The following is a 12,990-nucleotide window of genomic DNA, read 5'->3' as shown; positions in this document are numbered from 1 at the left end:
TCTGTCTCATTGATTGATACAGATTACTGTTAATTTATTATGCTGATCTGTTCTGTATGACATCTATTGCACATCTGTTCGTCCTGGAAGAGGGATCCCTCCTCAGTTGCTCTTCCTGAAGTTTCTACCGTTTTTTTCCCCCGTTCAAGGGTTTTTTTGGGGGAGTTTTTCCTTATCCGCTGTGAGGGTCCTAAGGACAGAGGGATGTCATATGCTGTAAAGCCCTGTGAGGCAAATTGTGATTTGTGATATTGGGCTTTATAAATAAAACTGATTGATTGATTGATTGATTGACATGTTGTGGACTTCATCAGCAGATTTGCTGGGTTGTTTTCATCAAATCGGTCTCACTCTGAGGTTGTCAAAAAGCCAACCCTGTCCTTTTTCCTAAACCCAACCACATGCGAGCGTTGGCCAAACCTAACCACTTGCGTTTGTTGTTGAAGGAAAAATATGTTAATTCACTGTGTTGTACCGATGTAGTGTTTATTTTGAAAGAGACTGTATGCAAGCTGTACATTTCCTGTGAAAACAGAGGTCAATGCATGTAACAGGCTGAAGTTGACACAGCATCCCAGAACATCAGCAACCAACACACCCAGGGTACCTTGCATATGGCATATGTTGATGTGGAAAGTTCAGAATCAAACATCAATATGTGATGAGGTCAGAGTGAGAATGTGTTGTTTTCATTGTCTCAACTGATAACAGTGGAACCATTTCCATGACAACCGAGCTACCCGACTCACTGATGAAGCCCCCAAGATACAGCAGAAAACACTGCAAGACATTTAGTAACTAGACCATGACACTGTTGAACCTCACAGCAAGAGGGTTCTAGGTTTGAATCCGCTAGCCAGCTGAGGCCCTTGTGTGGAGTTTGCATGTTTTCCCCGTCTCAGTGTGGCTTTACTCCAGGTTCTCTGACTTCTGTTATTAATGACACTAAATTGCCAGTAGGTGTGAATATGAGCGTGAATGGTTGTCTGTCTCTCTGTGTCAGCCCTGTGATGTTCTGGCGACCTGTCCAGGGTGTACCCCACCTCTTGCCCAGTGTCAGCTGGGATAGGCTCCAGCACCTCCACAACCCTGTACTAGGATAAGCAGTTTGGGATAATAAATGAATAAATTAATATTACTACTGTTTTTTTCGTATTATGGTGTTCTGCAGTTCTGCATGTATTGTGCAAGTGGTATTGCTGTACCTCAACAGAAGCCATTGCTCTACTGCTGTGTACAATCAAACACTGTACTATTTCTCTATTTCATTACTTTCAAATGGATTAACAAGTGGAAAACTAGAATGTACACAAATGCTATGTAGCCTATATCACTGTTAGTTTTTGTAAGTCATAAAAATGTCATAAGAAAGTCATAGTGTAGAATGTCACAGAAGGTGTCGATTGCCCCCCGGCGACCTGTGCCAGAACACTGAGATTGAGATTTGGCTCTACATCTACCACGACATGTGCCAGCTGTCTGACTGGCGATGTATCATACTACACAAAAAAGGTTCTGTCCGACCATGTTACAAACTGACGCCAACTGTTCTTTCAAACAGCACTGGTGTTTAAGATGGCGTCAGGTGCGCCAGGTGCGTTTGGGGCTCTGGTAGCAGTATCAGTTTATGCTGTGTTTTTAAGCATTTTAGGTCACTGTTTTAAAAATTCTGAGGAGTGCTTTGGATATGATACGTTTACGCAGCTGAGAACTGAGCGTTTGGACGAAATCTGTCGCTTGTCAGTCAAAGCTGACAAACTTTGTGTATATGGCAGTGTTGCCTGGATCACCTTGCAGTCTAAAGCCGCATTCAAAGCAAGTTTCCGGAGGAACCCATCGACCCGATGCCTTCGGCAAAATATTATCAATCTGCCTACTGCTTTCGGGAGATATCCATCAGTGTCCGGGCCCTACAAACTTGCAAACAGCGAAATACCGGCAAAATAAGCCTAACATCAGCAGCAGCGGCTGCTGCCCTAACTGCGGAAAGGTGGTAGGAGCAAACGCCAAAGTAGTTGCATGTGACTTTTGTGACGTTTTTGTTCATATAAGGTGCGGGAATATTGCTCCAAAATTGTAAGAAATAAGTCAGATATCCCGCTGGTTTGTAACCGGTGTTGTGTGCAGGAAATGTGCAGCGCCGATGTCTTTGATGACACAAATGATGTGAGGACTTATGATGAGGACAGTATGGATGGGAGAGACTATGATTCACTCGGCCTTTTAAATTGGGAAGGGATGCATTTTATTCACGTCAATGCCAGGAGTGTTCTTCCCAAACTGGATGAAATCGGGCACCTCGCGACTACTTCAAAGGCTGCTGTGATCGCTGTGTCTGAGACCTGGCTGGACAGTTCCATTCAAGATGGTGAAGTTGGGCTTTCAGGTTATTACATCTACCGATGAGATCCCAACAGACACGGAGGAGGAGTGTGCCTTTTAATAAGGACTGAAATAACTTTCAATCCGCGTCATGATCTACAGGTGGATGGCTTGTAGGCAGCTTGGGTGGAGTTAATTCTTCCTAAAACCAAGCCCATCATTGTAGGTGTCTGTTACCGCCCACCTAAACAAACAGACTTCTATGAACTCCTTGAATCTGTCTGTTGTAAAACCAATATATGCCTAGAGAAAGAATGTATCATCATGGGTGATTTTAATACAAATCTATTATTGCCACGAAGTAGCCTAAAAGAGTCTCTTTCATGTCTCTGTAAGGTGTCTGGTTTACAGCAATTAATTACTGAGCCTACTAGGTTGTCTATTAATAGCCAGTCCCTTCTTGACTTGATTTTAGTATCTGACTGTGGAATGATATGTCAGTCAGGTGTGTTGGATGTGGCTTTCAGTGATCATAATGCAGTTTTTTGCACATGCAAGAAAATGAAATCTCAGCCAATAAATGAGCATTGTTCCATCAAATACAGATGTACCAAACAGTACTCTGCTGAGGTGTTCAATCAAAGGCTATCTGAGAGAGACTGGTCAGATGTGCTCGAATGTAATGATGTTGACAAAGCTTGGGATTTGTTCAAGCAGCATTTCATAGCTGTTCTTGATAAAGTTGCACCAATGAGGGAAATAAGAATTAAGCACAGAAGTGCATGTTGGATGACATCTGAAATCGTTGATCTGATCAGACAACGTAACAGATGTTTCATAAAGTTTAAAAAGTCTAAACTACCAGCTGACTATAACTTCTAACTTCTAACTTATAATCTTAGAAATCAAGTTAGTTACAAGGTCCAGCAGGCTAAGTCTGAATTTTATTCTGATTCCATTGCTGCAAATGTAAAACCTAAAAAGCCTAAAAAACTATGGAAAATTCTCAATGATATGGGATCAACAGCAAAATCAAAATCGAAGTCTGGTAAAGCGGGGCTTATTATTGAAGATGAGATGTGTTTTGATAAGCGGCTGATTGCCTGCCATTTTAACCATTACTTTACAACTGTTGCTGCCAGTCTGGTCAGTAAATTGCCAGGTGCTTCTGATAAATATGGCAATTCATTTGTTAACTCCTTTTATAGAAGTAAAAATGTCTCTGCAGATGCATTTGCAATTAGTCCTGTCTCAGAGGATAAAGTAAGAGCGAGCCTCTCAACCCTGTCAGTGAATAAGGCCACTGGCTTGGACCTCATTCCCTCCAGGTTTCTTAGGGATAGTGCTGGGGTTACATCTAGTATTCTTACCTATGTCATAAATCTGTCCATAAGTCAGGGTGTTTTCCCAAACGATATGAAAAATGCTAGGGTGGTTCCTCTCTTTAAGAAAAATAGCAGAGATGATGTTGGGAATTATAGACCAGTCTCAATTCTGTCAACTATATCAAAGATTTTTGAGTGTCTTGTGTATGAACAGGTGGAGGAGTATCTCATCAGGCATGATCTATTATATGAGCTCCAGTCTGGTATTAGAGCTGCCTATTCTACTGACACCTGTCTCATTCACCTCTTCGACTATGTGCGTCAGAATTTTGATCTAGGGAATTATGTTGGTATGCTTCTACTTGACCTGCAAAGAGCATTCGATACTGTGACCCATGACATTTTGATTTCTAAATTACAGTGCATGGGTTTTAGAAACTCAGTCACTGAGTCACTCACTCAAATGGTTCACTTCTTACCTAACGGATAGGACACAAGTATGCGATGTTGAGGGGACCCTCTCTGATCCGCAGAGTATAACATGCGGGGTGTCCCAAGGTTCGATCCTGGGGCCCCTGTTATTTTTAATATACATAAATGACATGTCAGCTGCGGTACGGTACAAGTTGCTATTATATGCCGATGATTCTGCTTTACTTGTCCCAGGGTGTAATGTTAAAGACATTGAAAATACTCTTGGCATAGAGTTTGAGTCTGTCAACCAGTGGCTTGTAGACAGTAAGCTCTCTATGCATCTGGGCAAGACTGAATCAATCTTGTTTTGTACAAAAAGGAAGTTGGCAAAATCAAATATTTTAAAGGTGATGTGTAATGGGTCTGAAATTGTCTCTAAATCAAGTGTCACATATTTGGGTCTAACACTGGATCAGTCACTTATAGGTGAATCCATTGCAGCCAAAATTTTAGCCAAATGTGCCTGTAAGTTGAAGTTTTTATATCGCAAGACAAAGCTTTTTGATTTTTCTGTAAAGAAATTATTGCTATTAACTCTGATTCAGTGTCATGTAGATTTTGCTTGCTCTGCTTGGTTTTCTGGGTTGACTGTGAAACTTAAAAACAAATTCCAAGTGCTGCAAAACAATGTTATTCGGTACCTGTTAAAAACACCCCCCGTACTCATATTGGTAGGGAGGAGTTTACAAGAGCTGGTCTACTACCTGTACATCTAAGAGTAGAACAACTTAAGCTGAACCATATGTTTAACATTGTTAATGGTCATGCCCCCAAATATTTATGCTCTAATGTATCCATGGTCCACACGCAGCATAGTCATAACACTAGGGCCAGCATCCGCTCTGCATAGTTCCTAGAGCTAATAATGCAGTTAAAAACTCTTTCTTTTACACTGGTATCATGGCATGGAATAGTTTGCCAACTGCTACAAAACACCTCTCATCACGAAGGATTTTTAAAAGACAGGTCAAGCAGATTTTATGGAACAAGGTGGATATTTATTGATGAACTAGATAGTTTTTACAGCTGTTTCTTATTTATTGTATGTATTTTTAGTCTGAGTTTGTCTGCTTCTTGTTTATTTGTTTCTTGTGTGTAAACACCAAGGACCATGCTGGAAATAAGTATTTTACTTTAGCATGTCATCCTTAGGATTACTGTCTTATCGTCTTCCAGAAATAAATAAAAAACACAAAAAAAAAAACAGCGGCATATCATACCACAGCAAAAGTTTGATGCTGAAATCACTGACAAAACGGCGGTATTGACAAAACAGTGGAGACAGTTCTATGGTTATGTAATGCATGTTCCTGTGTTTTCCATCATCATCAGGTATCATCAACTATGCTATGATGAATGTAAAGTGGACATTTGTTGTATCGTTGGAGGTACCCAGCTGGCACATGACTGAACTTCAACATTGAAATGTGGTTGAAATTATGTCAGTTGTTGTTGTCAAAAAACAACATTGAAACAATGTTTAATTCTGATGGTTGTAAAAAAATTCTTATAAATCAACACTAAAATTCCATAAAGATCTATCTCAATGTTGAAACAGTTTTGAAAAAACATTTAAAGTTTATCAAAAACAACACTGAAACAAAATTGCGAATCAACATTGATTTATCTTTCAAAAACAAAACACAATTCAGCAGTGATTCAACCATGGTGTATGACGTTGAATTAACTTTGAATAAACATTAGAATGCCAGCTGGGTAATTTCAGGAATGTTGCATAAGAATTATTGTTTTCATTCACATTATAATCTTTGTTTGTGTGTTTGTGTGTGTGTGTGTGTGTGTGTTTACAGACTGTTATCCTGTGCATGATGATGCTTAAGCAACACTCAGTCAAATGGTGTGCAGTTGTAAACATTTATTCAAGAACATACATAAAGAACAGTCTTACATCCATTTTAAATAAATATATTTGTACGCCACCAACATTATTTAATAAATATTAGTAAATAAATAGCTTTCAAATAAATATATCTTTTGGTAAAGACGTTGCAGTTCCACAATTTAGATGGTAAGACTTCATCTTTACTTTGGATCTGCAAGAAAACAACAACTCTGTTAATAAGACCTTTTATGTTTCCTGATTCATTTCTCTGCGGATGTCATAACTACAACTTACTGTATCTGCCAACAGTGTTGCACCCCAGAGAGCTCATGGAGCCTATTCTGTCCATCCGTCGACCGAAGCAGCCTGAGGATTTCCTGGACGAGTCGTTACGGACGCTCTTCAGGTTCTTTGCTGAGAGGAACTCCCTGATCACTGCCTCATCCAGTCCAGTTTGGGTCCGCTGTTCATCTACTTTTTCGTCTATGTTGAGGCTGTCTAGACCGTCCCTCCCTGTGGGGACACTCTGATCCACATCAGGAGCTGATTCCTCTAGTCTTTGAAGGAGCACCTGCAATGTTCACATATACATGAGTCAGGCCAAGTCTTGCAAATAAATTTTTTATTTTTTTTTGCATTGAGCATATGCACATACAGGAGGGGCCTTCAAATATTTCTGGTAACACTTTTAAGCATGTGATGCGTCACAGCCTGATTCTAGAAGCATTAAAAGCATTCATATTTTCTTAAATAAACATGGTCAGGCCAAATGTCCTTCAAGTTAATGTTGGTGACAGGACTGCAGCATTAATTATTTATTACATCCTCATTAAACTTATTAGAGCACCAGTTTCACTTCAGTAACAACATATCAGGATCGCATTCCCATAAAATCATAGTTGGTCCCAGAGGTACATATAGGAGGCTGCTGTTAAATGATGATCTCTGTACAATACAATCTATGACTAAAGTTAGATTATGTAAATTAGATGAGGCTGTCTTGTCTCACTGCTGCAGACTGCCTTGAATTTTAAAGGATCCATGTTCCTTCGAACTCCAACTTTCCAAAACTAAGTTTCACAAGAACTTATTTAGAGACTCACCTTTAGGATGTCCATGTCAGTGTCAGTCAGACCCGTGCTGATGGGATATGTGCTGAGCAGCTGCACGTTTAAGATGAGAAGGAGGCTGCACAGGGGGATGGAAGACAGATTCATGTTTTTCTTTGAGCTCCTGTTGGTTGTATCAGTGGATGGATGGAGGATCTTTGGCTTCTTTGACTGGTAGCTGTTTGGATGTGGGAGCCAACAGAAGCAGCCTCAGCTCTTTTATACATAGGCTTGACACACATAAGTATGCCAGGAATTGGACTGGCATTCCTGACACCTGATTCTGATAACAGGAGCTGTCGGAAATGGCTCCTTTTAAAGTGTTGTCTCGTAGATATGGGGCATTCGTATGACATAGTTGCTTCCATATGCTACTTTATTTGAGAAACATACTCCAACCTCCCTGTACATGGGACATTGTAGTAGTAGTAAACTATCAGACAGTGTGACAGTGTTACTAAATTGAGGGGTGTACGTGATTGTGGTAGGGTAGCCTGCTGGTTAGATATCTGCCTTTAATTCAAGGAACAAAATTCAATCCTCCCCTCTACTGAAGGGCCCTCGAAAAAGATGCAAGTGTCCTACCAGCTCTCAGGTGTTGCTCTATGGCAGACTGTGACCTCTGACCTTTGTTGCAGGAAGCAAGAACACTGTGAAACCTCACTATACATTTATAAACTAGTCTGTCTAACTTATCAATATTTATTTAAACATGAAGGCTGTACTTATCAATACTTTAATATTAGCAATTGACTCACTATAATGTCAGAATGGAGTTACAAACACAGTTGTCCCCTATCTACACTTCCTCTCAGCTCTACACAACATTTTAGCCTCTTTCAGCTCATTGTTTTGGTTTTGGTTGGGTGTCACCAACAAATTCCCACTCTGACCTCGTCACATATCGACATTTAGTCATGGACTTTTCACACTGAGATCTGAAGTGCAAGGCATCCTGGGTGCATTTGTTGTTGATATTCTGGGATGCCATGTCAACTTCAGCCTGTTACATGTATTGTCTGTTTTCAAAATACACCTTTGTTTTCTCAGGAAATGTTCAGTTTGTAAACAATCTCTTTCAAAATAAACACACTACGTCGGTACAAGTGTGAGTCAATTGATGTTTTTTGTCCTTCAACATCAAACACATGTGGTTATGTTCTGCCAACACATGCAGGTGGTTGGGTTTAGGCAACACAAGCACGTGGTTGTGTTTAGGAAAAAAGATCAGGGTTTGGCTTTACAGTCGGAAGTGAACACCAGCCTCAGGGGTGAAAGTCAGTGATTGCTGGACCAATCCACCTCGTCTCCCGCCTGCCCTACTCGGACTTCTGTCCCCTTAACTTTTTTTGTGTCCCTGCTGTGTTTCCCTCTGACACCACCGGGAGCTGTTAAGCAACTGTTGTGTATCATGCTGATGTGAAAGGATGGCTTTTTTCGTTGGTGTATGATGCCGGAAATCACTGAGGTCTCACTGAGTGAGACCAGGCTGGAACCACAACTTTGGTGGTTTGGTTAAGTTCCAGTCTCATCATCCTGGTTTCCAGCACTCACAAAAGAAAATGTTGGCATTGTATGTTTCTAATTTACATTTACATTTATATATTTTTATATGTTATTATGTAGCAGATATGTTGAAATTTTATGTCTGTTTTATATATATTTAACACACACGCACGCACGCACGCACCCACGCACGCACAAAGGCACAAAGGCACATTGGCAGTGCCCAGGAGGTGAACTGGCTATTCTCCAGTTCTCCAGTCACAATCCGTACTGGCTTTGTGTGGGGACTTGAAGCAGTGACGCTCTGGTTCTCACTACTTCCTGAGCCACATCCCCACAGGCTGAGCTACTGCTGCCTAAACGAGTTTAGAGAGGGAATGTCTCTTTACTGAAACTGACAACAATTTATAGACATCTAAAGCATGACAAGAAACCCTGCCCAAACACTGCTTCCTCTTCTTCTTCTTCTTCTTCTTCTCCTTTGATGTGTTTATGAGGTCACAGGTCAAAATGGTTTATTTTTAAGAGTGCATTGAATTTTATAAGCTTATCATGTGTTTTGTATGTGACATCCAACCTATAGTGTAAGATGAAGGTAGAGTACAAAGAAATATTTCCCTCTTACCAGTGGCCAGTGAATACTAGATGAAAATATTAAGTAGCATGAGTAAGTAAGTAAAGTACAAGTAGCTCAAATTTATACTTTAGCACAGTACAGTACTTCAGATGTACTTTTACTTTGTTTACAAGTGCATTAGACTTTAAAAGGGTAAGAATGAAGTTGTTTCAGAAACTTATTTCTCTCAAGCAAGCTCCATTTCATTGTAAAATGTTTTGATTTTCATTCATCATCATATGTGATCTGTAACAGGCCAGGTGGTAAGAATGATGTAACTAAAAAAGAATGTGACTAAAGCAAGATTTCCATACATATTTTTGCATGTGTCAAGTTGGACATAGTGCCTTTTCATTCGGTAAGAGCCACAGTCAATTAGCTGATGGTGTGGATCCAGATATCCTTGCAACATGAGTTATGTATTTTTGTTGTCCGCTAAAACATCCACTTTTAAAGGCTACGATGACACTGACTGTTTGTTACACAACTGACCTCTGAAATCCTCCATGTTCAACCAGGTGAAGGTTTTAATCTGTCAGTGACACTTAAACGTTCATCATCTATTATTCACCGCATCCATTTTTGTATTGTTCCAGCATATGTAATGTTAAACTGATCATGTCATGTCATTAAATTATTATCTGCAAGAAGAAGAAATTTTCACTTTTCTAAACTGTTGCGTCATTTCTTACCCGAAATAGTTATGATTGAACACCTGACAGCAGACGATCATATTAAAATGTCATTGATATGAATTGAATGGTTTCCCATCTATCACACCAGTTTATTTAACGTGCATACAGCATGACAATATTCCCTCTGAAAATGAGTAAGCTGCTTTCAGTTATGCCCAGAAAAAAAGAGACAAACTCAGTCACAGATTCAGCTATTATGCAAAATAATTATTTTACTACAATACAATCTATTACAAGGCAACTCTATCCAACAAGAAAATAATAAATAATAAATACATTTACAATAATTTATTATTTAATAGCTCACATATGAAAAAGGAAATCACAGTTCTAAATGAGAACCATGAACAGGAGAGAATGAAGTAACCGCCCTTTAAAGTGTCAGTCAAAGATCTGTGACTATGAGAGGAGCTCCGCTTTGCTGATGGTCACACTGATGTGCAGATGGGAGAACCCCGACCTCATCCATGCCTGCTGACAGAACAAAAACACATGATAGCATGTTGAAAGGCGGTTTGTTACATTTTCAGAACTGCAGCAGCTGCACGTGCCCTGCAATGAGCCACCAAAGCTCCAGCAGCTCCAATACAAAAGCTCAGTAACACCCAATGTGGTGCTCAGTGACTCAGTGATTATTATTTTTATTATTAGTTTGTATCAGTTTGCGTAAGATTTGCATAATAACTTGATGTCTACAATGAAACACTCAAAAAAGGTCTGTAAAATATTTGACTATACATTTACAGTAAATTACTAGCTACTAGTTGCATTATTTCACAGTAAGTGAATAAGGGTATCATTTATACAATAAACTGTTGTGAAATGACAGCTTTATACTGTGATCTTACAGTAGTTGATCTTATGCGTGCATATTATTGTGATTTAGCAGTATGCTCCTGTAAAATTACTATATTTAACTGTAACCTCACTGTTAAAGCCCATAAGAGTACTGTTCGAATATCACAGTTATAGCCTTTAAGGTGATAATAATGTAATTTATTTTGAAATAGTACAGTTACATATTGTAACTTTATGGAAATAATTTGCAGTGTACGTATTAATGTGCAATAATTGATAATGTAGGCTAGGAGTTGTTTTAGAATCAAGCAAATGCGTTTTATTTTAAGGTACTCACCTGTTTTGCATCATATTTTACCAGCATTGTTTCTTTCACTCTATTAGTACTTTAATGTTTTTACTGTATGTCACAAACATCTGTGAGTATAAAGAGAAATTGTCATCCATTTAATATTGACTCATATTTGACACTAAATTGACAGCACCTCTGCTTTCGTGTTAGGAAAAGAGAATTCCATTCTCTATTTTCTCTGATTTAAATAAATATGAAGTGGAGGAATAAAGTCACATCCCTCCGCAGATCCTACCTTCAGCATCCCAGCCCGCTGAAGGAGCCGATCCTCTCTAGCCGGACACCGAAGCAGCTCCTCAGCCCGCCCTTCTTGTGCCGGCTCCACGAACGCTTGGAGGTCCTCATGAGCTCTTTGAAGAGACGCAATAGGATGTTTTCTTTGGCCACCAGAGCCGAGTTGCTGGGGTCGGATGAGTCCCACGGGTGCTCCTCTGGAGTTCCAAATACCGACTTGTTTGCCTCTTTCCCCGCCACCTCCATCTCCTCCGAGGAGTAATAGGGCGCGGTGTTGATCTCCTCCTCTAAAAGCTGCTTCAGACTCTGTGGGAAAAATAAAGCACATTTCTTCATTCTGTATTTCACTTAAATATCCAGCGTAGTGGAGATAACCTCACAGTTCTTTACTCCTCATGCACTGTGGCTACAATAGTGTAGGCCATATTAAGTCAAACTGATTATTTTATCTATCTAACATGCATCTATAAGTAGGCTACAAAGAATATTTATTGTTTGATAAAACTATGTGTTCATCATTGAAATAAGCCACCTTAGTGTCTCATCATTGACTCTTGAATCTGTATACCAGTTACAGGTAAACTTACTTGTAGATCAGAAACAGGACTGGCTGATGCCAAGTGCAGCAGTAACAGCAGAGATAAACAGCAAACGGAGATATTTGGGTTCATTTTCTGTTGCAGTTGGAAAAAAAAATCTTTTTCTGTGAGGACTGGCTGGCGCACGACTCAGTCTGTCCCTCCTCCTCTGTCTCGCGCTGTCTAGCGGTGGCCAGGTGGCTCCTTTATAGGCGACCTGATTCCGTCACGAGGCCTGGGAAAATTAACGAGGTGTGACTAATGCTCCTCCAAGTGGGAGTACAGGCTAACCTGACTGGTGAAAATGGGGACTGGAAGTGTTCACAGGTCCAAACTCCTTTGAAAATGACAGACGACATTGCTTAGTTGCTCAAGATCAGGACCTCACATTAACAGCTACATCAGAGTTACACTTCACCTAAAATCACTGCAATGACAGACTATCAGAAACTAAACTATCAGATTTTTTCTGAAGTTATGTCAAGTAATTCCACTATAGCCCTCCCCTGCCAGGTTTGTTTTAATAAATGCTAAAACCTATTAATTTTTTTGGTAAATGCTCAAACACATTATAAACACAAGTTCAGAGGAGTCAGCAAACCCCACCTAACATCTAAGTTATACATGATTATAGCTAGTTCTGACCAAGCAATCTGATCAGACAGGAGGCATTCCATGAGTGCTGATATACAGTCAGTGTCAGAAATTAGCGAGGGCCACGGGCCATTTGGCCCCCAATTTAGCCAAGAATGCCCCCAAAAACCATGTTCCAGGGGCAAAAATTGCCCCCAAGTTTTTGTCAACAAGTCATTATTCTCCAGACGTCCTTAACAAGGTTGCGCTGATGCAACAGGTTGCGCTGATGCAACAGGTTGCGCTGATGCATCAGGGTGCGCGCAGCAGGCACCCCCGCCCCTCACACACAGACAGCGCTCCTCACTACATAGCCTACCTGAAGCTGCCATGCTGCAATGGATCATGGACCGCTACTTGGTTAAGCCAAACACCCACCAAAGTGAACCAGTCCCAGTTCCTCCACCAGATCCTCCCAAAGTTCCCGCAAACACGTTGATGAAGAGATGTACCCTGCCAGCAACGATTTTGAACTGGAAACTCGACTGCCTTGGTGTGGAAGAGG

The 12,990-nt window shown here is 40.3% G+C and overlaps 2 protein-coding genes across 3 annotated transcripts; both read right to left on the bottom strand.

Moving 5' to 3' along the window:
- Positions 1-5,998: 5,998 nt before the first annotated feature.
- On the bottom strand, positions 5,999-7,264 carry nppb (natriuretic peptide B). The gene is made up of 3 exons (XM_050064750.1): positions 7,068-7,264; positions 6,259-6,535; positions 5,999-6,175 (listed from the first exon to the last, which is right to left on the bottom strand). The coding sequence occupies exons 1-3, from the start codon at positions 7,179-7,181 to the stop codon at positions 6,165-6,167; spliced, it is 402 nt and encodes a 133-aa protein (XP_049920707.1). The 5' UTR covers positions 7,182-7,264; the 3' UTR covers positions 5,999-6,164.
- Positions 7,265-10,082: 2,818 nt separating this feature from the next.
- Positions 10,083-12,027, bottom strand: nppal (natriuretic peptide A-like). Of its 2 annotated transcripts, none has more exons than XM_050064754.1 (3): positions 11,862-12,027; positions 11,276-11,580; positions 10,083-10,364 (listed from the first exon to the last, which is right to left on the bottom strand). In XM_050064754.1, the coding sequence occupies exons 1-2, from the start codon at positions 11,943-11,945 to the stop codon at positions 11,278-11,280; spliced, it is 387 nt and encodes a 128-aa protein (XP_049920711.1). In that variant the 5' UTR covers positions 11,946-12,027; the 3' UTR covers positions 10,083-10,364; positions 11,276-11,277. The 2 variants fall into 2 exon arrangements, with proteins under 2 accessions (XP_049920711.1, XP_049920710.1); XM_050064753.1 differs by having other exon boundaries at positions 10,083-10,361.
- Positions 12,028-12,990: the final 963 nt, after the last annotated feature.

The sequence above is a fragment of the Epinephelus moara genome, chromosome 16 (genome assembly GCF_006386435.1).
Source record: "Epinephelus moara isolate mb chromosome 16, YSFRI_EMoa_1.0, whole genome shotgun sequence".
NCBI classification, from domain to species: domain Eukaryota; kingdom Metazoa; phylum Chordata; class Actinopteri; order Perciformes; family Serranidae; genus Epinephelus; species Epinephelus moara.
Note: the sequence above shows the minus strand (reverse complement) of the source record. Positions and strands in the feature narration are given on the sequence as shown.